Raw genomic sequence first — 20631 nt, 5'->3', positions numbered from 1 at the left:
TTTGAGTCTCTAAAACATGAGATTGCAAAGTGTTCATATCTTTAACAGTTTGAACACTGTGTTTGAGCTTTGAGGTTCATCCTTGAGTCTTTGTATTCATGAACTCTCATTTTCAAACCTGCTACTCTTACTTCAGAGATCTTTGACTGTTCAAGTGTTTTTGTATATACTAGAACAGAGGCATTTCTCCTGCTTTGTCTGAACTCAATTGAATTTAGTCATACAGGCTCCTTTCTCAGTTGAATGGAGTTGTATTCTTTCAATTCATTTTTGAGAAGTAGCATTCCTTCTTCACAGTCAAAAATTTCAACTGAAATATCATGAAGAATGAATTTGTCCCACTTTTCATCTCTTTCAGATAGAATTGTTGTGTTTAACAAAGATTCTACTGCTGACTTTCAGAGATTCTCATTCTGAATAAGGAATTCAGCACTGAATTCAGGCATTATAGTCAGAATGATAGAGTTTTCAAAGAATGATGGCTCAATTGAAGCTATAACTGGTTTTTGAACTTCAATATCAGTCATCAACTGAGAAAAGAACTGCTGATTAATTTCATTTCTGATTCTGAAAATGAGATTTGAGTTTAGCTTCTTTCTTTGCAGAATGTCCTGATTTGAGACTTTGAGAATAAGTCTTCTATTTCTGGAGATTTGGAAGTTTTTCTCTTTTTGCATTTTCTTTTCCACTTTTCTATGAATAGAGGCATGAGCAGTATTCTTCTCAGTTTTCTCAGAATTTTGAGCAGATTTTGAGACAGTAGGTTTAGAGACAGCAGGTTTAGAGACAGCAGATTCAGCTGCTTGAGCATATGTAGAAGAAGAAGTAGGAAGAAAGAAAGAAGAAGAGTAAGATGAAGAGTCAGTGATTGTACTAGGAATTTTCAAGGTTTTTTGAACTGTGTTTGAGATTTCAAGTTTGAACTTGATCATCTTCTGTAGTTGTCTGACCTGAGCATGAAGAATTAACAGAACTTCTTCATTCATCTCACTCAGACACTGCTTTCCAAGAATCTTGCTTGCTTTTTCAAGTTCCTGTATTTCAAGAACTTGTTATTTCTCTATTTCTTCTTTCTTTCTTCTCTTCAGAATTTCAATCTCAGGAATAGCATTTGAGAAAGCATCTTTTTCCACATCAACTGAGCGTATTTTTGAACTCATTGTTTTCACTCAATGAAAAGTTGGTCAGACTGTTTCAATTGAGATATTTCTAAGTCTGTTTTCAATTGAAAAGTTGGTCAGACTGTTTCAAAAGAAGAATAAAAGACTTTTATGTATAAAACACCTGATTTTTTTCACACTAGTTCAGTAACTAGGTTAGATTTTTGAAGAGAATCTAATAAACTAAAATTGATTTTTAAGATAAATCAATAAAATCTTTACAATCTCTTTCTTGGGATACAGTGAGGAAAAGTATGATATCAATTGATAATAAATCAGATGATATGACAGTTTTTAAGAGAAAAACTGACAAAAAATAAATCAATTTTTTGCAGAGAAATTGATTAAAACTATTCAATTTTATTCTAAATCATCCAATTCTCCTCACACAACAAGTGTGCAACTCAAATCAGTTAATAAAGAGTGTAACAAAGAATTAAGTATTAATGAAAGCTCTTCAGCCACTGAAATAGTAATTCTTACTTAAAAGAATATGAAATTATGACAGAAAACAACTCTGTTTTTAATTCTTTGTAAGAATATTGTGTAAAACTCAGAGAAAAACACCTTACTTTTTCAAGAGAAGTAAAAAACTATTTCTAAGATCTTTTTTTTTTTTTGCATTAACTGCTGCAGAAGAATGAGATAGAAACTGCTAAGATATGCACTACTGTATACCCTCTACCAAGACTTTCTCTCTTCAGAGTCTTGATATTATAGAGAATATAAGTCTGTTTCTATATGATAATATAAATATTGCCAGCGGGATGTAGAGGAACTGATTATTTATATCTCAAAATAGAAGACTTTGTCAATGATTATATCAATATAGAGTTAATTCTCAAATTCAATAGAAACCTAGTGTTGCTGTTCTCAATCCCTTGCAGAATCTATTGAATATTGAGATATTAAAACTAGATTTAATATATCTCACTGTGCAGGGATCAAAGGCTCAGTCAGATCTTGGGGTATACTGATTTTATAGTTGTTGATGTGCTGTTGACTCGTTGTCCACTGGTTATGTATTGAATACTGTTGCCGAGGTATCTTTTTGTATCGTTCTGCTGGGGATGGGCCAGATTGAGAGGGGTAGTACAGGGGTGAGACTTGGTGTTGAAGTCTAGATACACTGGCGGCGGACCGTGGAGATTGCACTCCAGAAGAGTCCGTTGATTATGTGCTTGATATTATCGCCGAGGTATCTTTTTGTATTTTTCTGCCGGGGATGGGCCAGATTGGGAAGGGCGGTACGAGGGTGAGACTTGGCGTTGGTGTTTTGGAACATCAAAGATGGACAGGGTTTTCGCGGAGGTCGCTCCTCGGATATCTCCACAACTACAGGTCGGGGGTCTTCCAAAATCGAGAAGATTGGTGCATATGGCTAGGTCACTTCACCTTACAATTTGTATGGCACTCTGGCCCGGGGTTGTGGTGTGGTAGGGGAGAACGGGGGATAATCCCACACAGGAGCTTCGAACAACGTCCGGTTCACGTTTGGCTGGATAACTCCACCACCACACGGGGTATGCGGTCGGCGATGGGGTCAAAATGCTCGTATGATCGAGGGCTTTTCGATGGATCTATCGGCGGGTTCTTATTCGAAAAATCGAGCGAGTTCGTGGTGGAGCGGTTGTCTTCTAATCTATGTATTACTGAGAAAGTCATCACTTATACTATAGAAGTAAGATATATTAATATTAATACTGTAATGAGTAAGATAAATCTGTCAATGATTCAGAATATAAGTGTTATTATTTATTTAAAAATTTCTATTTCAGCTGTTAAGCCTCTCTCTGAATTCTTAATAATGATTGAAAGTGTTACAGTACATAGACAGAGAAGATTCAGAATATAAATAAGTAATCTTTGAGCTTGTAAGATTATTACTTTGTCAGGCAGATTAGTAAAGATTACTAGTGTCTCAGAACATATTATTAGTAAGAATTACTAAGTCAATGAGAATGTTGTTCTGAAGATCTGAAAGTCTGAAGAAATCTTTTGAGCTATTATCTGAGCTGATTACACTGAGTAATAATAGATCAGTCTCTGTGATATCTCTCTCAAGAGAAGACAGCTCAATCAGTGTATTAGAGATATTATCTCAGACATCATAAGATAAAGCTGAATGTAAATTTGAGATATGATGTACAGGTTCATGAAGAGATGATACATTATACTGAGAATTCTTTGAACTCAGTGATGATATAGACATCTTTCTTGATTGAGAGAGAAAGCTCAACAGTAAACACAGCTGAACATCACTGCTGATGAGCACACAGACTTCAGCCAGCGGCTTCAGAGGAAGGCCATGCTTGTGAGGTAGCAGAGCGCGGGCAGAGGCATCACAACGTGGGGCTGAGGGAGGGGGAGGGGGAAGGGGGCTTCTGGCCTCTAGAGCGCGAGAATGGGGGCATTTGCACAGTGAGAATGGCTTGAGGTGCCGCGGACGCCGCGGCGCCCACGGCTTGAAGTTGTTCACATGAAAAAACGCGAGAGCCATCTGGATAGAGGATTGGGGATTTGAGAGGGAAGATTTTAAGGGATTTTGAGTCAGGAGCGATCAGAGGAGCAGGAAGGAAAGCAGGAATTGAGCCAGAGAGAAGGGCGTGCACGGGGTGAGAAAAACAGATTGCAAAGTGCCAGTATCTTGAAGATTCTGTAGGAGGCTCAGCCACCCCTTATAGCTTCTCTCAGCACAGAGACTTCATTGCTGCACAGTCTCACATCTCTCATTGAAGATTGAGCGGACAGAGTGAAGAGGTGAATTCCTCTGATCCCTGAACCCCCCCCCTGAGACTGCTGACATGTCCCATACTGGTCAAAAAGCCACCTGAAGCCTGATAACCAGTGACCTGCTTCAATCACATTTGATCATTCATCACTTACAGTCTTCACATGTCCAGAGCATGCAATCCTGACACTGCCCTGCCTGCCTTGGTCCTCATCTGACCTGCAGATGCACACCAGTGCAAATGAAATGCAGCATTTTTGCTATTAGCCCACGGAAAGAAATTGTGACAATGACAGTCAGCCTTGGTGACTCAAAGAGAGATGCAACCCACATCGCTCAGGCCCAGCAAGCACTCTGAGCCCCGGTCCCCGGACACCAGCCCACCGGCCATCCCAACACGCTCGATCGGCTGCCGCCTCCTCCATCTTCACACGCAATCCCACCAATGGAAGGGGTTTCAAGACAAGCCGAGTCTTGAAAAGAAGACCTTCCAACAAGTTAAAATAGAAAAAACTTGGAAGATGAAAATGAAAATTGAAAATAGAAGAATAAATCAACCGGGGAGTAGAAATTTCTGCTGCTGGGAATCACTGATCACACAGCACAGTGAAAGGCACACTTGCAGAAAAACAGGGGGTGCGGACGCCCCAGCAGCCTCAATCCCAGAGTCAAGCAGGGTAGCATCATGAAGACGCAATGTGGAGGGCTCAGAGGCCAACCAGGTGATATCAGAACAGCAGCTCGACGACTCCGCAGGCGCAGGATCCAAGACAGATGAGGGCTGAATAAGACAGCACCATCCCTGGCAGGGGGGGAAATGAAGAAGGAGGCAGTGCACGCGAGAGTGAGCGCCAGAGCCAGAGCCCAGGGCAAGGATGAGTGAGAAAGAGAAATGAAGAAGGAAGGAAGAAGAGAGTGTGATCATTGTGAGGGGGCATGAGACAGGTTTTTATAGATCACAGCATCTGTTGAAGCAGCATGAGAAGGTGCAAAAGTGGTGAGAGAGCAGTCAGTGCTGCTGCATCGGGCCTCGCGCGCGCGGCGGACCAATGGCGAGGGCGCGCGGTGGGCTGGGCGCCCCGCTAACCGGCACAAAAGATACTCAAGTACGGAGTAACTACTAAGTAACTTAACTTTTAGTCTACAAGCGAGTCGGCCAGACAGGCCAGTCGGCCACTTGGTACTCCGTATCGCAGCTTTAGATCCTCTTAGTTAGCTGTAGCCTCGGGACCTACCATCAATCAGCTTGAGCGAACGGTTCTATTTCAGGTGGAAGCATACTCATTATTCCCGATTTAAATCTGGTCTTTTCCCGATGATTACTGCGAGAATTGTCGCTCGACGTGGCCTCGAACAAGACCAGTCCCGCGGAATACATCATTGTCCTGGCTGGTGAGCATCCCGCTGGAAGCAGAAAGGGAGGTGAGAGCTGTTGTGGTGAACTCATTTGGGGGCCGGAGGGGGATTAGGAAGAGATCTATGTGCGAAATGATGAGATATTGAAAAGTTTATTCAAGATATAGTTATTATTATCTATGGAGACTATTGCTTGAGCGAGACAAAGCGTAACTTATACGGTTGTAGAAAGAACCGCAATGTTCAATTCCACTACCACTTAATTTTCAGGTTCTTCTGTTTTTCACTAAGTTCATCACCTTGAGGCGAAGTGTGCTGATGAAGATGGGTGCCTTTTAATGTACTGGTTTAATATCTTGAACAGCCTCTTCTCCCTGTCCCTACTTTGGTAACCTCCCCTAAACTAGCTAGGGCTTATGGAAATATTCCGGTTTCAGATAAAAAAATGTGTCAATTTTGAAGGAAAGACAGTCGAGATGAAGAGAAGTTCTATTTTTGTGATGTGTGGGAAGTGATTATCAACATTCACCCTTATTATATATATATCACCCCTATTATCAACGGGGATATCCTTCCACCAGGTCATTGCTGAGTATTAGAGATAAGAAAATATTATTATTGTTACTGAACACGTCTACAAACTACCTCATCGGCATCAAAGTAATGCCTGTAAACTGCCCAAGGTTGATATAGTCTGAGGAAGATTCAAAACTCAGTATATCTCTCTAGCAACACGCCCCTTCACTCTCCGCCCCTATATCGCTGCATATACCTATAGGTATGTAAGTAAGCACCTACATCCTCCTATGACCTTTGGGCTCCACATTTCGGCCCAAGCCTATTGATACCCCACGAATGGCTTTTCTCGAACCAGAGTCCTCCTCCCAAACATTCTCTTTGCGCTGCTATCCAAACGAGCAACACTTATTAGGACTGTGTATCAGGTCTAGTTGTTTTTCATCGTACACCTGTCAGCCGAATATTTTACCGCGATGTGAGCATCCAGGCACCCCAAATCGCGTCTTCTTCCCCCCTCGCAGTATCGAGGCTCAGAGCTCATATTAACGTCATTGCCCTAAGGCAGAAGAAGTTCGTGGGCAAAGTGATGTCCTATCACTATGGAGGAATCACAACGAGTCCCCTGGGCAGTGGGGATTGGCTCGAGGCCTATGGCCTGTACGCTACCGTTTGTGGAGCTTCAGCTAAGCGCGGCCCCATCCAAAAGCTTACGCCAACTTCATATCTCCAAACCTCCTGGCAGGGGCTTCAGAAATGTGAATGGTGAGTTAAAACATTGCAATTCAAAGTGCTGTGGGAGTGTCCTTCTAGGCTCACGATCTCCTGCCCAGCCGGGCTGCTACCGGTTTCGATACCGACGAGGCCGAATCCATGTAGGCAGGACCCAAACAAGCTGTGAGGGACTGAGTTTCTCTGGCTGCTCAACATGCTGAATCGGGAGCAGCAATCTTTTGGGGGTTGCAGTAAATCCAGAGCAGGTTGATCGATGCAGCCCTTGAGGCGAGCTCAGGTATCTGTGAAAAGTCAAGCTCCGACCTCGGCGTTTCCTGGAAACTTGAGGACGTGGAGGGAGGCTTGGCCGGGTGCGAGCAACGTTGTTGTCTCTAAGGGTGCCTTGCCAGGGCCTCCTCGCCTTGCATCAGGCTCTGGCTCTAGTGCCATGGGTGGCTTGAGGTACTGATATGACATTATTGGCAACATTTAGTCGTGGCTGACGTGCAGAAATTGTATGCACAATACAAACAGGATTTGAGTAGAATTCACCTCGCTCGATGGCGTGGCACAGTTTTCATGGACGGATCGGAGGACATGCGCAGTGTTTCGAAGCAGAACTGTTCGAGGATGCTTAATTAACTAGGTTAATGGACCAGCAACTGCTCAATACTGCCAACAGAAAAGCCGCTAGTCCCCTGCTGGGAAATTTCCAACCACCTGGGCCTGGGGGGAGGTTAGAGTCTGAAGCGATACGATGTAACCGGGCCTGAAGCGTCGAGCGCCGCCCTGTTTCCGCTTCACATATATTTGGTCAGGCAGTGAGGGAAAAGGATTATATTCACGCCAAACGCCCAATTCATCCGGACTTCAACCCCGTTTGTTTCTTGGTGAGGCTTATTTCTACTTGAGAATTTCCTGGTTAAACGGTAGGGCATGACCGCCAGTTGCTTGCTAGCCTGGGGCCTCACCCTCACCTGACATAATATTATTGAGGAACCCAGCAAAACACAACTACTATTAACAAAGAATGGCTATCCCCATCAACTGCTAAATAATGAGCGGGGTGCTGAAAAACCGGGAAAGAGTACGTGGGCGGATGACAGAACGACAGCTGGTTGCCAGATGTGAAAACACTCCGCAAAAATCAAATGGGTTTGCCTTCGGACAAAATGGATGAGCAGGAAATAGGGCTGCCATTTGAAGCGTCGAAGTCAAGCCTCACACGGAGGCTCATGGAGCGCCAATCCTTTGCGCCAAATGCTAATCTTGGAGGAAATGCCACAGAGGATTTACGACCTACATAGTATGCTGAACGTCTCCACAGTAGCTTTTGCCTTGCCAGCAAAATGCTCCACATCGATTGAAGCCTCACGCCGGAATAACTTTTGATAGGTTTGGCGGGCCCGTTTTGTGCACGTACGCCCTATCAATGGGGTGGATTGACTTGTTCGCGCCCTCCTCCCCTGGGGTTCAAATCGTCACTCTATACCTGCCTGGCCGCTGACAGTTTTTCCGGAATACTGCTAGGATGCCTTCTGTTGATGAGCAGAGTCGGTTTTCTCGCCTTACTCGATGAGTTGACGACTGAACTGACTTTCCATCTTATGAAAATGCTTCCATTTGCGACTTGAGGAAGGAGACTTTCTTGACTGCGGCCTTTTTCCCTATTCTCAGATCTCCCTGTCCCTCGTCCCTTGTTTCCTCCACCTTTTTTCTGTGCTCCTTTTCGCTTCTGGTCTTTGCTATTGCATCTCTGCGTATTTTACTCAGTTTACTCAGTACCGATTGAGCTGATCTCGATTTCCCAACACTACTTTGCGGTATTGATACACTTTGACCTGGTATGAAATCTTAGAACTCATCATTTGCTCCACAGAATCGCCTACCCAAGCCAGGAACACTGAGCTGGCACCCCTAACATGGCACTCAACCATCATTTGAGTTTAAATTATCCCGATGCCGATGTTTCCCAAAACCAGTATGATTTAGTTGAGCGGGGGATCCAGGAACCGGTTCTTCCATCGGATCTATCCCACGATTTACGAGGCGTCCAACCCACTGAAAGCGAGAGCTATGACTCGGAATTCCTCACCTATGCGCAACGTGACTCCAACCCCCCCATTTCGTCTGGGTTAGGGGAGGTACAGGGTACACAACTCCGACGACTAGAGGAACATTGGGAAGTCACTTTGAAACCTTCTCCAGCTGCTCCAAATTTTGGGTCTGGCGCCACTACCGGAACAGCACAATGTGCTGAGTCGCGAACAGCTGAACCTTGGGACCAATGGAGCTACGATTTTGACGCCATGCTGTCCATGTATACTTCCGCAGAGAACCTTGATACCATCAACCCGGGAGCCTCAGAGTTTACAGGTGGTTTTGTGGCCTCAGACGGCGGTATAAGAGAGTTAGAGGTTAGCTACTCACATCAAGACCAATCTGCAAGGTTTCTAACGGAGCCCGGTTATCTACCGGACAAGTCGAATTTGGTGCCGTCGCACCAATATAGTAGGATTTCCTCTACCTGTCGTGATGTCTGCGATTTACTAGAGCATTGTGGAGCCACGAACGACGCTCTCGTGAGATACGATTCTCATGTTGCTTCTGGTTTGGTTGAGCAACAGGACACTCAGATACCCAACAATGGGCAGCAAGGTTTGGATGTGTTGCCTGTTTCGTGTGAACCGATGGACGGAAGGACAAACCTGCAAACTGCCAATCCGAATGAGCGCACGGGTGATATACAGGGTGACTCGAAGCAGAAAAGTTGCTGGCAATGTCGGTTCAAACATGAAAAGGTATTTGATCCATGGTACTCGAAGCATCCGCCCCTTAAGACTAATTTCTGCCGTAGTGTGCCGGCGGGACCCCTTGTCGTAATTGCGAAGACATAAAGGGACGCAAAGGACCTTATCGCTATATAGTCCCATGTTTTAGAAATGGGCTGGAAGAATTTAGTGGCGCACTTTTTCCAGGTATGTCAAACCCCCCTCGAACTGAATGCGATAAGAGCACCGGTTTAATATTGATTAGACACCCTGAGTGGTCAGATATTGCCCCATAGTTGGCATCCTGAGCATATAACTCACTTTCAAAATAATCCATTCCCTGGAAGATTTACTCTCCTGATTAGTGTTGGGTTTGGCGAGCCTATTCAGACCCGTGGATGGAGGATTGACGCACAGCGAGAAGTGCTCGTAAGGACACGAACAATAAAAACCGACAATGGAAGCTCAACCGTCGCTTCTGAAGAAGTCCTCCCGATTCGTCCAGGGGGTAAGTTGAACGATTTCTATAACAACATCAGATCTTGGGTGCATAATATGGTCCAAAGGCCAGATTTAGGTTCCTGGATTTCTGCAACTCAGAAGAACAAAATTCACAGTCGTGCGAGCTGTCAGGTATTGCTCGCGATTTGCCGTTACTTTGTTGAGTGCGGAGCCGACGACTTCGCTCCACGGGCCTCGCTAGGGCTCTCTGCGGAGGATCGAGAATCTAGAGTCGATCCTAACGCTACTCTGCGCCACGCTTTGAAAGCGGCTATCCTTGCGACTGTACTTTCTACATGCTTAAAGATTGCCCCCGAGAGCTTCGAGAGTCTCCAGGAGATCTTTCAAATGCATCCTGATGAACTATCTCGAATGCGGACAATACCACACTTAGTGAACAAAGCGTTTAAGCTTGCGGTTTATAAAATCGAGGAGTTCCACATATATCATGCACTTCTTGGGCTTGATAAGCTGCTGGGCCAAAAAGGCATACCAGAAGGTCATGTAGGCTGCATCGTTACTCTTCTCGCCACCGCAATGAGTTCTACGCAACTTTCATTAGTGGACCTTTGTCGCACGACACGGGGCACTGATGGGGCCGTGGTGTTTGCGCAAGTAAAGCATGAAATCTCCGAACTGGAATCTCTATTTTCTAAACTAAGGTGCCTTTTCCACCGGCGATGCAAAATCGAACGCATCAGGGAAGAACAACGATATAGAGGTCTAGACGTAAAAACTCAAAAATTAGTGGATAGCCTCTCGAAGGAAATTCGTGCATTAAAGGGTGAGTTCATATGAACAATCTTGGCTTTGTTTTTTTCCTCTCCTTCCACCTCTCCATTCTAGCTAGAACTAATGGCACCTCCTTAGAGAATACAAGTAATATGGACGACCTGGAGTTTGAAAGTATGGAGCATATCCAGGACCTTGCACTTGGAAATAGTGTACCGGGGGATATTGCTCAATTCAACAGTGATAGGTTATTTTATGGCCTATGGGGTCCTTTGTTGCCCGAAAACTCCCGCAAACGCAAGAGTCGGAATTAAGGGAACTTGGGAATTCACAACCCAACTGATTCCAAAAGAAAATTACTGTAACCTCCGATTCTAGGTGCATTCAGCCTGAACGCCTGGCACATCCCGTTTCCCTTTCCCTACGGCGATGTATTTGCAGTTTCCAACTGGATGAGTACTCTGTAGACAGTATTAGGAAGAGGGATTCCTATCCTATCTTGCCGTTCTCCAAATGTTGTTTTTAAAGGTGGCTTGGATCGTTGCTGTCCGCCTTTCGTAAGTCGTGATGTAATGAGAGCTTTCTCGCCCCCTGTTTGTTTTGGACATCTTGACTTTACACAGATTGTCTGAATAATTTACCCGTCAGATTTCTTGCTTTATAGATAGCCTCATAATGTATAATTGAGCATTTTTGTTATTGGATAGATAGTTATGTTTGAGGGGGAGAAGAGCCGTCTGCTGTTCAAAGCGTCTAGCGTATAGCGTCCTGCACTTCAAAGGAATTACATAGTATTCATCATAAACAAATATAGACAGAATACTATATTCTTGAGGAAAGGGTAGATATTCTGAAACACCACATCTAATCGAAATAATAAGACAGCACGCTGCCTGACGTACGCATAGTACATGTCATATGTAAAAAGAAATGTCCATCATATTAGATAGTCCTCGCCGCCCCATGAGTACTGGAGCGGAAGGGTGGAGTAGACGACAGTCTCTGCTAAAAAACTGTTATAGGCTTGATCTTCCACGTGATTTATTAAAAAACGAAGTATGCATGCGATGGCCATTGAGAGGCAACATGATGCTGGCAATGCTGTGGTTTTTGAGTGTGATGGGTGGGGATATTTTGTTTGTTTACTTTTTTTTCTTTTTTTTCTTTTTTTTTCTTTTTTTCATCCCCTCAACATTTCCTGGCGAGCTGCTCCATTTCTTAGGATGGCATTTAATCAACCCCGTGTCATTTTCCCCCGGGAGTTAGCGCCGTAATCGTATTGAGAATTGCTGTGGAAGGGGAATGAATAAGGAACGAAAATGAACAAAAATTGAGCAACCAGCTGCGGGAGGAGAATGGAATGGAATGGAATGAGATGGGTATTTGAAAATGCATAAAATAGTCAGGCAATATCATTAAACCTGAGAATCGTCATCAGAATCATTACTGGCCTCCATGAGGCAGGGAATACAATACTCAGAAAGTCAAGGATAAAGAAAATAAAAATAAAAAATTGTTGAACAGAAGCAGAACCGAAGAGGAAGAGGTTTTAAACACTTTGCCTAGCTTGATTCGCCGGCCCGAAAGTATTTCCGAATATCACGTGAATTCCAAATTCAACCTAGCGAAACTCGCCCATTTTGACGACAAGCTGGTCTTTTTTCTTTTTTTGCTTCCTCATCACACTTTTATAACAATACCTCTGAACGCATAATCAACCTCCAGTTTCTGGTTTTCTTCTTTCAGAGAACCCTCGATAGGATGGCTAGGTCATATTGGCGTACTCGAGTGAACCACGGGCATTTTTTGGCTTCGCGACCGTTATGCTCACTTTGTGTGTTCATAGCATATGGTCGACTTGGAGTCACCTGCTGCCCTGACATATCTACCTGTTTAACAACGGAGACTTTACAGATATGACTTGATAACTAAATTGCCGATAATTACCGTATCGATTGTATGAATATTGGCCGAAAGTACCTAGGTAGCCTCTAGCGTTAGTTTTTTTGTCGCGCTGTTTTAACCGTTGTGCGAAGAACGTTGTGAGATGTTCTATGAGATCAAAGCCTGATGAAAAACAGGCTGCGGCTCAATGCCCATGTTGTCAGTGGACTCCTTAGCCGTAATTTCATCATTCCGTCACCTGGAATAAAGAAAAAATATATTATTGTGAGATTGACGCTGAATTGTCTCCCCCTCTATTATATATCCATATTTAAAAGCACATAATGATGCATGAGAGCCAAGACACGAAAACAAGAGAATATATGACGGGGTATCTTATGGAGAAAAAAAAGGAAAGAAAGGTAAAATAGCTGCCGATGCAGATGCCCAAGAGATCTCGTACTCCCAACGAAAATCAAAGCGAAAACGAAGGTGAAGCGGAAACCTCAATCTGGATGTGAGGAGATATAACCAAAGCCTGGGAAAGATAAAAGTAAGGCGAACAGGTTTGATTGGCTACTGTCTGATAGGTTCAACGCCCTGCGGTACAAGGGCCTCATCTGGATAAAATATCAGAGGATGAGCTTTGCGAATTCTTATAATAATATATATATTGGAAACGTACTCATCAGTCATATCCATTTCTGCAAACTCTAGCCATTTCCCAGATATGGACCGTTTCCAGAATCGAACCGCGCCGTCATCACCGGACGAGAGGAGGCAATCTCCTGTTGGATCAGTTAGAAGTTGGAAGAACACTTCACATGGTCAAAGTACGACCATGACTCTAGTAGGGCTTTTTACAGACCACAGGAACGGGTGATACCACTCACCTGCCTGGGAAAATTCCACCTGCCACACGTCCAAATGCTTGCTATTAATGGATGCGACTTCTTTGTATGTGTGGGTAAAAAGTGCGTCTCCACCTCCTTGTCGATTCATCAGCGGAGCAGGTGAGCGGTTGGCAAGAGCCGTACCAATACCTGACGGAGTAGATGCACGACTAGTAGATGAATGAGACGAAACAACTGCCTGCCGGCTATTACCGTTCGCTGGGTTATTTGTAGAATTGGTCACGGCCGTGTAGACTTCAAATACTTTCACCACGCCGTCTTTCGACCCGCTAGCAATCAAGTCGCAACCGCGCACGGAACCGTTAGCCCATGATATATCGCGCACCAAGCCGCCATGCCCTCCAAGCTCTATGGCATGATAAAATCGCCGGTTCGCATCTGTCCGATAGATTTTCACGGTATCCATGGCCGCGACGACGAGGGACAGGCACTTGCTATCCCAGCCGGGCAAAATAATTTGCGTGATATCCATGGGGTCATGGTAGAATTGTACTTTGAAGCTGGTTTCCTCACCGCGGGACGGTTCTGTGCAGACCCTGAACTGATCGACCTGTTGCCATTCTGCCAAACTATCAGGGCTGACAGGCTCGAGAACGGTGAGAAGTCCATCGCGTGTGATCAGGGCGAGGTAAGAATCGAGGGCAATATTACGGAAGTCGAGCGAGACATAAGGAGCGCGAACGGGGGACGTAAGGCGAAAGATATTCCGAAAACGGCGTCCGGAATTTGGAGGCTGGGTAACGTCCTCCTGCCAGATCTTGAACCTCATATCCTCCCCTACACTCCCGATATGCTGGCCCGTAAAAGGGCCATTCCATGCTGCCTGTAAACACGGAAAACAAAGAAAAAATGCGCGGAAAGTTAGCCGAAGAAGTTTTTGCTTGAGTGCATATATATGTATACACATTAAATTGCGATGCATGTTAACATTCCCCCGTGAAGGAAGGAAATAATAAAATTTTCTTGCTTTCCTTTCCTTTTCCCTTTTCTTTCAGACGAGAAATCCAAAACTTACGTCGCGAATCTCCGCATCATGGGCGCGCCATGTATCTATAAGCTCCCAGCCTTCATCCTTTTGATCCCAGATCTTGATCCGATGATCGGAAGACGCGGTTAGGATGCGGTTGCCGTAGAAGTTGAACTTCGTGACTGTTACCAGATCGCGGTGGCCAGCATCAAAGTCAGTAAAAGCAGTCATATCGCAGATATTCACAGTCGCAGTGGGCAATTGTCCCTCTTGTCCCTCTTGTCCCTCCGGGTTACTGCGTCCTATATCTTCAGCCGACCAGCGGCTGCATCCGCCCATCTATATAAATGACGTTTGGATATCACGTGAATGGAAAGCTTACGATAACCTTGTTGTGGAAATATTCCACTAGTAAGGCGGTGACAGGCGGCATAATATGTCCAAGCATCTCTACCGAATCCACACACGAAGTGGCCACCGTGATGACAGGTGGCAGAAGGTTATGGTTTGTTTACTTGTTACAACTCAATGATGCGTTTGGGATTCCCCGCGGTCCGGCGCGGTTTGGATTTATTCATGATTTCGTGGAGCGTGTTAGCTGTTTCTTTTTAAGATGAAGGGTACCCTCACCCGCAATGAGACCTGGAGCTTACTGGCACTGGTTGTCGCCTGTCTGGGGGTCATAACCAATACATTCCAGGGTGACGGTGAACCCTTGATCGCGTCTCTTGCTCTCAGCGGCATAGCTTTCGCAGCCACTTTTAGTCTAATACGATGGCTGGGGGAAGTTTTTGTCAAAGCAGGATTGAAAGGGAGGGACATGGCGAAGTTGCGACACAGTGAGATGTATGGACTGCATCAGAAGGAGGCGGAGTCCCCAGTGTTAAACTAGCTAATATCACTGACAATTACTTATTTGACAGACCGGAAGCGATGGGAGCTGTTTGCGCGGTTGTTTATATACTACTACTGATAGTTTTCATACCATTCCCATTTTACAAAGATATTGTAGCTGCGACTTCAGGGGGTGGGAATCGAGATGTAGTGTTAGAGGCGCAACATGTCGAAACGGGACGTTTTCTTCATCGATTCCCTCATAGTAAGGTAGGAGAACAATCTGGATGTCCCCTAAAGTGGCGCTGTGATCTTTGCTAATGTTTATATGAGTGTGTAGCTTGCGTCCTACCTCTCTGGCCTTTTATCGCTCCAGGCAATCCTGATTCTCGGTATCGGGGACGACATGCTTGATATCCGATGGAGACACAAAGTGCTTATCCCTGCGCTCGCTTCAATTCCAATGCTTATAGTATACTTCGTTGATTTTGGAGTCACGCTCGTGGTTGTTCCGGTTCCATTGCGGCCATATCTCGGCCCATTCATAGACCTGGGTTGGTTATATTATGTGTATATGGCCGCTGTTGCCATATTCTGCCCTAACAGCATCAACATGCTTGCTGGGATCAACGGGATTGAGGTATCTCAGTCTCTAGTCATTGCGATCTTGCTACTTATAAATGACGCATTGTACCTTACACCCTTCACGCCTTATCCTCATCCAGCCATGGACTCCCACCTTTTCTCGATATATCTTCTATTGCCATTTATCGCGGTCTCCTTTGCGCTCTGGCTGCATAATTGGTATCCGGCCAAAGTCTTCGTAGGCGATTCCTACTGCTATTTTGCCGGAATGGTATTCGCGGTTGTGGCCATTCTTGGCCATTTCAGCAAGACGCTTTTGCTGCTGTTCGTCCCGCAAATATTTAATTTCCTCTACTCTACTCCTCAATTGTTCCATCTTATTCCTTGCCCGAGACACCGACTGCCACGTTTCAACGCGCGCACGGGATTACTTGAGCCTTCAGTAACGGAATGGCCGCGTCCCCCCATGTTTGTCGTTTCAACCGCTCTCGAGCTACTCCACCAGCTCCGACTCGTGCGAATACGGAAGAACGAGGCCAGAGAAATCATCGAGTCTACCAATCTGACGATTTTAAATCTGTGGCTGGTATGGTTCGGCCCGTTGAGAGAAGACAAGCTTGCCACACATATTGTAATGGTCCAGGTTGTCTGCGGAGTTGCCGGCTTGCTGGTCAGGCACAAGCTTGCGCTATGGGTATTTTCGGAAGACAATCGGTGATTTGTATTAACTGGAAGGGATTGCATGTACATATATGATAGAGTAGTTTTAGACAGTCGAATAATTATTGTTATATCCTGGTAGTTCGTCTTATTTATTGACTCCTCCTGTTGGTGTAGCCGTCATCGCTGCGGCTCCGCGTTCCGATAAGGGACCGAAGGTCTTGGCATTTCTCCGTCCCCGGGCCGATAACCGCTGCAAACCGAGTCATGCAGCGCGGCCAATCACGCTGCTTCCTGATCTGCTTACCGCCGACATCGGCGCCGACCCCTCCCTCTGGCGCAAAGCTCTCTGGAGCTACTTGAAGGCGGCTTCATCCTTTATATACTCCGTACACAGCTTTCTGTTCTGATATTCCTCCTTCATCTCTCATCTGTTCAAACTGAGATCTTTTGTGCTTTGCCTCTAATCAATATCTTTCCTCCCGATCACTACAAACGCAAAGACAACGAACAATTGAGCTACCTAGCTTGCCCGCCTCTTTAACCAGCAGGAGGACGGAATCATGCCTGCCGCAGAGAAGAAACCTAAGACTCTCTATGACAAGGTCTTCCAGGACCATGTTGTGAATGAGCAGGAGGATGGAACTATCTTGCTCTATATTGGTATGCCTGGCTCCCGTTTTGCATGAAGAGCTTTGCCACGGACTGCGCAAGTGTTAACCAGTTCAATAGATAGACATCTCGTCCACGAAGTCACGTCACCTGTAAGTTACTCCCTAGTAATAAGTTAATTATACCCAATCAGCGTACACATATCTAACTATGTCGTTGAATAGCAAGCGTTTGAGGGGCTTAAGAATGCTGGGCGGAAGGTACGGAGACCAGATTGTACTTTGGCCACAGTAGACCATGTACGTTACCATTTTCCCAAGGCTCGTAAATTTATTTTACGCTTGTCTAACTCTCTCTCTACAGAATATCCCCACCACATCTCGCAAGACGTTTAAAAATGTCGAGAATTTCGTGCAAGAGATGGACTCGAGGCTGCAATGTATGACCCTGGAGGAGAATGTGAAGGATTTCGGGCTCACATACTTTGGCTTGGGGGACAAGAGGCAGGGAATCGTGCACGTCATCGGTCCGGAACAGGGGTTCACACTTCCAGGCACAACCGTAGTCTGCGGTGACTCCCACACATCGACGCATGGCGCTTTTGGCGCCTTGGCATTTGGGATTGGCACCAGCGAGGTCGAACATGTGCTGGCCACGCAGACACTCATCACCAAGCGCAGCAAGAACATGCGTGTTCAAGTTGACGGTGAGCTTCTACCAGGTGTTAGCAGCAAGGATATTATTCTCCACGTGATTGGTGTGATTGGAACTGCTGGTGGTAATGGCTCTGTCATTGAATTTTGCGGTTCCGCTATCAGAGGGCTTAGCATGGAGGCGCGTATGTCTATTTGCAACATGAGTATCGAGGCTGGCGCTAGGGCTGGCATGGTTGCACCAGACGAGACTACATTCGAATACTTGAAAGGAAGGCCCTTGGCGCCAAAATACGATAGCCCTGAGTGGAAGAAGGCTGTGAAGTATTGGTCGAGTCTGAAGTCCGACGAAGGTGCTGTATATGATAAAGAAGTTTTCATCGATACAAAGGATATCGTCCCAAGCGTTTCTTGGGGTACCTCCCCGCAGGATGTCGTACCAATCACTGGAGTTGTCCCCGGGCCAGATGACTTTACAGATGAGGATAAGAAGGCGAGCGCAAAGCGCGCTTTGGAATACATGGGACTCACTCCCGGCACGCCAATGCAAGATATCGTCGTCGACAAGGTATTCATTGGATCTTGTACCAACTCCCGCATCGAAGACCTGCGCGCTGCTGCTCACGTGGTTGAGGGTAAGAAAGTAGCTCCAAACATCAAACGGGCGATGATTGTCCCGGGATCGGGTCTGGTCAAGCAACAAGCAGAAGCTGAGGGTCTAGACAAGATCTTCACTGCTGCTGGATTTGAATGGAGAGAAGCTGGTTGTTCTATGTGCCTCGGCATGAACCCAGATATCCTCTCCCCACGCGAGCGATGTGCCAGTACATCTAACCGAAACTTCGAAGGTCGTCAGGGGGCTTACGGGCGGACACATCTCATGTCCCCGGTAATGGCTGCTGCTGCCGCTATCGTCGGCAAGCTTGCTGATGTCCGAAAAATCGAAACTGCCCATCCACTGACCCAAAAGAGGGTCGCGCCAAAGGTTGATGTCGAAGCCGTCGTTGACGAGATCGATACCGAAGATGACCTGGAACGCATCCTCGACTTCCCTGAAGACAATGAACCGCACACTAATAGCTCTACACCCCATACGTCAGCTGGTCTGCCAAAGTTCACGACGCTTAAAGGCATTGCAGCACCACTAGACCGTGCGAATGTGGACACAGATGCCATCATCCCCAAACAATTCCTCAAAACCATCAAGCGCACCGGTCTAGGAAGCGCCCTTTTCTACTCCTTGAGATTCGCTGAAGACGGTTCTGAGAAACCAGATTTCATTCTCAACCAAGAACCATACCGCAACGCCAAAGTCCTCGTAACAGGCGTGAACTTTGGCTGCGGTAGCTCCCGAGAACACGCTCCATGGGCTCTCCTCGATTTCGGCATAAAATGTATAATCGCTCCTTCATACGCAGACATATTCTTCAACAACACATTCAAGAATGGCATGTTGCCCATCATCATCACCGATAGCACTGCATACCAGAATATCTTCGCGGAAGCTCGTGCTGGGAATGAGTTGGAAATCGATCTCCCCAACCAACGTGTCAACGACGCCTCAGGAAACAAGCTGGCGGACTTCGACGTTGAGCAATTCAGGAAACATTGCCTTGTCAATGGTCTGGATGACATTGGACTCACGATGCAGATGGAGCAGAAGATTAAGCAGTTCGAGGCTGTTCGCTCGTTGGAGACTCCATGGCTGGACGGCACGGGATATCTGAAACGCGGCAATGGGAAGAAAGGCCCAGTAATGGTTTCAGCTGCCGCTGTTCCGAAAACGAATAGGGGTGAAGTAAAGGGGGAACCATTGGAGTGGTGAGGAGAATTTTGATTGTCGGGAATGGAGTTTCGTAGGTTTCTTTTTTGAAAAGGACAAGCGCATCTAATGCTGGAAAGGGAGATTAATTCTATATTTGATCAGATCTATCTGTTTTTTCCTTGCTGAGATAGCATTTTTTTCTTCTCCTCTTTCTCTCAAAACACAATTATAGTTCGCTTATCCGTTGTTTAATATTTACTTTTCACTTTCGGCTCAGTCCATGCATGCTCTTTAGAAGGAAAAAGCTAAGAAAAAGGGACTTCGATTGAAGCCCTTCACCGGGCTAGGTTTTATAGCTAGTTGAATGAAAATTTCGATCCCTTTTGTGAATGCCTGTAGATGTATCCATCCCCATTCTTGTGCACACCACTGCTCTCTCTCTTTATAGCTGTTTATGCAGACAGTGCCCCAACTACTCCCCCTTAATTTCCCTTACTCCTACATAGGCTAACCTAACCCCCTGGCCTGACTTTAACAAGGCTAGATTTCAAACCGGCTGAAAGGGGAGAAAAATAATTCCATTTCTTAAGGAGACTACTTTTTTCCTCTAACCTAACAGATTTACGTTTCATTTCCCTCTATCGCCTACCTTTGAAAAGGAAGAGCACTTGTAAGGAAGGACATTACAATCGTCCGCGGTCTCTATCTACTCCGGAGTCCGATCCTCCCTGGTTCGGGGATTAATAACTGTGCTCGTTCGAACATATCCATGTTGCCTGCAAAGAGAGTATCATTTGTAATGTACGTTTATTTAAGCTCTGCGCAGTAGATCATCACACATTCCCCACACCACTCCGCCGACTAGATTTAGCAACAGTATAGGTAGCATCTGTAACGATTGGGTGTGCATGTTGGCATTTCGATATTGGAAAGAATAGAAAGCCGATGGTATTAATAGGTCAAGCTGTGTCTGGATTTGGATATCCCTATGCCCTTCCTTTCTAGATTCTGTATGTCAGCTGAAGACGTGGTAGGGGTTGCTTGGGCCGGTTCAAGTCAAAATATCAGACATGGAATAATCGGCGCTTCCATAGAATTGCTCTGCATCTGTCATTAGTTATTATTACGCCCGATGCTGGTCCTGGACATGAGTTCTGATCCTTCTAGCAAGCTGATGAATTAGTCCAATTGGAGATGACTGGTTGTATGTAATATTCGCTGCCAGCCGGATAGTATTATTATTTGAAAGAAACATGCACGTTTGTTTGGGATAGCT

General features: G+C 45.6%; 5 protein-coding genes across 6 annotated transcripts; 4 read left to right on the top strand and 1 right to left on the bottom strand.

Moving 5' to 3' along the window:
• Positions 1-2385: 2385 nt before the first annotated feature.
• On the top strand, positions 2386-3596 carry BDCG_17315 (uncharacterized protein; the record flags this gene model as incomplete). Its single annotated transcript, XM_045426457.1, has 2 exons — positions 2386-2841; positions 3447-3596. The coding sequence occupies 2 exons, from the start codon at positions 2386-2388 to the stop codon at positions 3594-3596; spliced, it is 606 nt and encodes a 201-aa protein (XP_045281691.1).
• Positions 3597-5108: 1512 nt separating this feature from the next.
• Positions 5109-11422, top strand: BDCG_06436. Of its 2 annotated transcripts, XM_045422171.1 has the most exons (5): positions 5962-6241; positions 6332-9278; positions 9335-9455; positions 9514-10533; positions 10620-11422. In XM_045422171.1, the coding sequence occupies exons 2-5, from the start codon at positions 8400-8402 to the stop codon at positions 10793-10795; spliced, it is 2196 nt and encodes a 731-aa protein (XP_045281690.1). In that variant the 5' UTR covers positions 5962-6241; positions 6332-8399; the 3' UTR covers positions 10796-11422. The 2 variants fall into 2 exon arrangements, with proteins under 2 accessions (XP_045281689.1, XP_045281690.1); XM_045422170.1 differs by having other exon boundaries at positions 5109-9278.
• An 837-nt stretch (positions 11423-12259) lies between these two features.
• On the bottom strand, positions 12260-15011 carry BDCG_06435 (nuclear pore protein). Its single transcript, XM_045422169.1, has 4 exons — positions 14295-15011; positions 13259-14102; positions 13051-13153; positions 12260-12985 (listed from the first exon to the last, which is right to left on the bottom strand). The coding sequence occupies exons 1-4, from the start codon at positions 14583-14585 to the stop codon at positions 12982-12984; spliced, it is 1242 nt and encodes a 413-aa protein (XP_045277872.1). The 5' UTR covers positions 14586-15011; the 3' UTR covers positions 12260-12981.
• BDCG_06434 (UDP-N-acetylglucosamine-dolichyl-phosphate N-acetylglucosaminephosphotransferase) lies at positions 14710-16556 on the top strand. Its single transcript, XM_045422168.1, has 3 exons — positions 14710-15092; positions 15170-15350; positions 15421-16556. The coding sequence occupies exons 1-3, from the start codon at positions 14860-14862 to the stop codon at positions 16381-16383; spliced, it is 1377 nt and encodes a 458-aa protein (XP_045277871.1). The 5' UTR covers positions 14710-14859; the 3' UTR covers positions 16384-16556.
• A 9-nt stretch (positions 16557-16565) lies between these two features.
• BDCG_06433 (3-isopropylmalate dehydratase) lies at positions 16566-20493 on the top strand. Its single transcript, XM_045422167.1, has 4 exons — positions 16566-16988; positions 17058-17089; positions 17162-17236; positions 17301-20493. The coding sequence occupies exons 1-4, from the start codon at positions 16889-16891 to the stop codon at positions 19413-19415; spliced, it is 2322 nt and encodes a 773-aa protein (XP_045277870.1). The 5' UTR covers positions 16566-16888; the 3' UTR covers positions 19416-20493.
• Positions 20494-20631: the final 138 nt, after the last annotated feature.

The sequence above is a fragment of the Blastomyces dermatitidis genome, assembly GCF_000003525.1.
Source record: "Blastomyces dermatitidis ER-3 genomic scaffold supercont1.6, whole genome shotgun sequence".
Lineage (NCBI taxonomy): Eukaryota > Fungi > Ascomycota > Eurotiomycetes > Onygenales > Ajellomycetaceae > Blastomyces > Blastomyces dermatitidis.
Note: the sequence above shows the minus strand (reverse complement) of the source record. Positions and strands in the feature narration are given on the sequence as shown.

Coding starts and splice junctions, on each gene's coding strand:
- BDCG_06436 (XM_045422170.1), top strand. CDS start 8,400: ATGGCACTCAACCATCATTTGAGTTTAAATTATCCCGATGCCGATGTT. Junction 9,279..9,334: donor GTCGGTTCAAACATGAAAAG/GTATTTGATCCA, acceptor TTTCTGCCGTAG/TGTGCCGGCGGGACCCCTTG. Junction 10,534..10,619: donor GGAAATTCGTGCATTAAAGG/GTGAGTTCATAT, acceptor GCACCTCCTTAG/AGAATACAAGTAATATGGAC.
- BDCG_06435 (XM_045422169.1), bottom strand. CDS start 14,585: ATGGGCGGATGCAGCCGCTGGTCGGCTGAAGATATAGGACGCAGTAAC. Junction 14,103..14,294: donor ATGATGCGGAGATTCGCGAC/GTAAGTTTTGGA, acceptor CCGTGTTTACAG/GCAGCATGGAATGGCCCTTT. Junction 13,154..13,258: donor GGTGGAATTTTCCCAGGCAG/GTGAGTGGTATC, acceptor CTGATCCAACAG/GAGATTGCCTCCTCTCGTCC.
- BDCG_06434 (XM_045422168.1), top strand. CDS start 14,860: ATGAAGGGTACCCTCACCCGCAATGAGACCTGGAGCTTACTGGCACTG. Junction 15,093..15,169: donor AAGTTGCGACACAGTGAGAT/GTATGGACTGCA, acceptor CTTATTTGACAG/ACCGGAAGCGATGGGAGCTG. Junction 15,351..15,420: donor ATCGATTCCCTCATAGTAAG/GTAGGAGAACAA, acceptor ATGAGTGTGTAG/CTTGCGTCCTACCTCTCTGG.
- BDCG_06433 (XM_045422167.1), top strand. CDS start 16,889: ATGCCTGCCGCAGAGAAGAAACCTAAGACTCTCTATGACAAGGTCTTC. Junction 17,090..17,161: donor TCCACGAAGTCACGTCACCT/GTAAGTTACTCC, acceptor GTCGTTGAATAG/CAAGCGTTTGAGGGGCTTAA. Junction 17,237..17,300: donor CTTTGGCCACAGTAGACCAT/GTACGTTACCAT, acceptor CTCTCTCTACAG/AATATCCCCACCACATCTCG.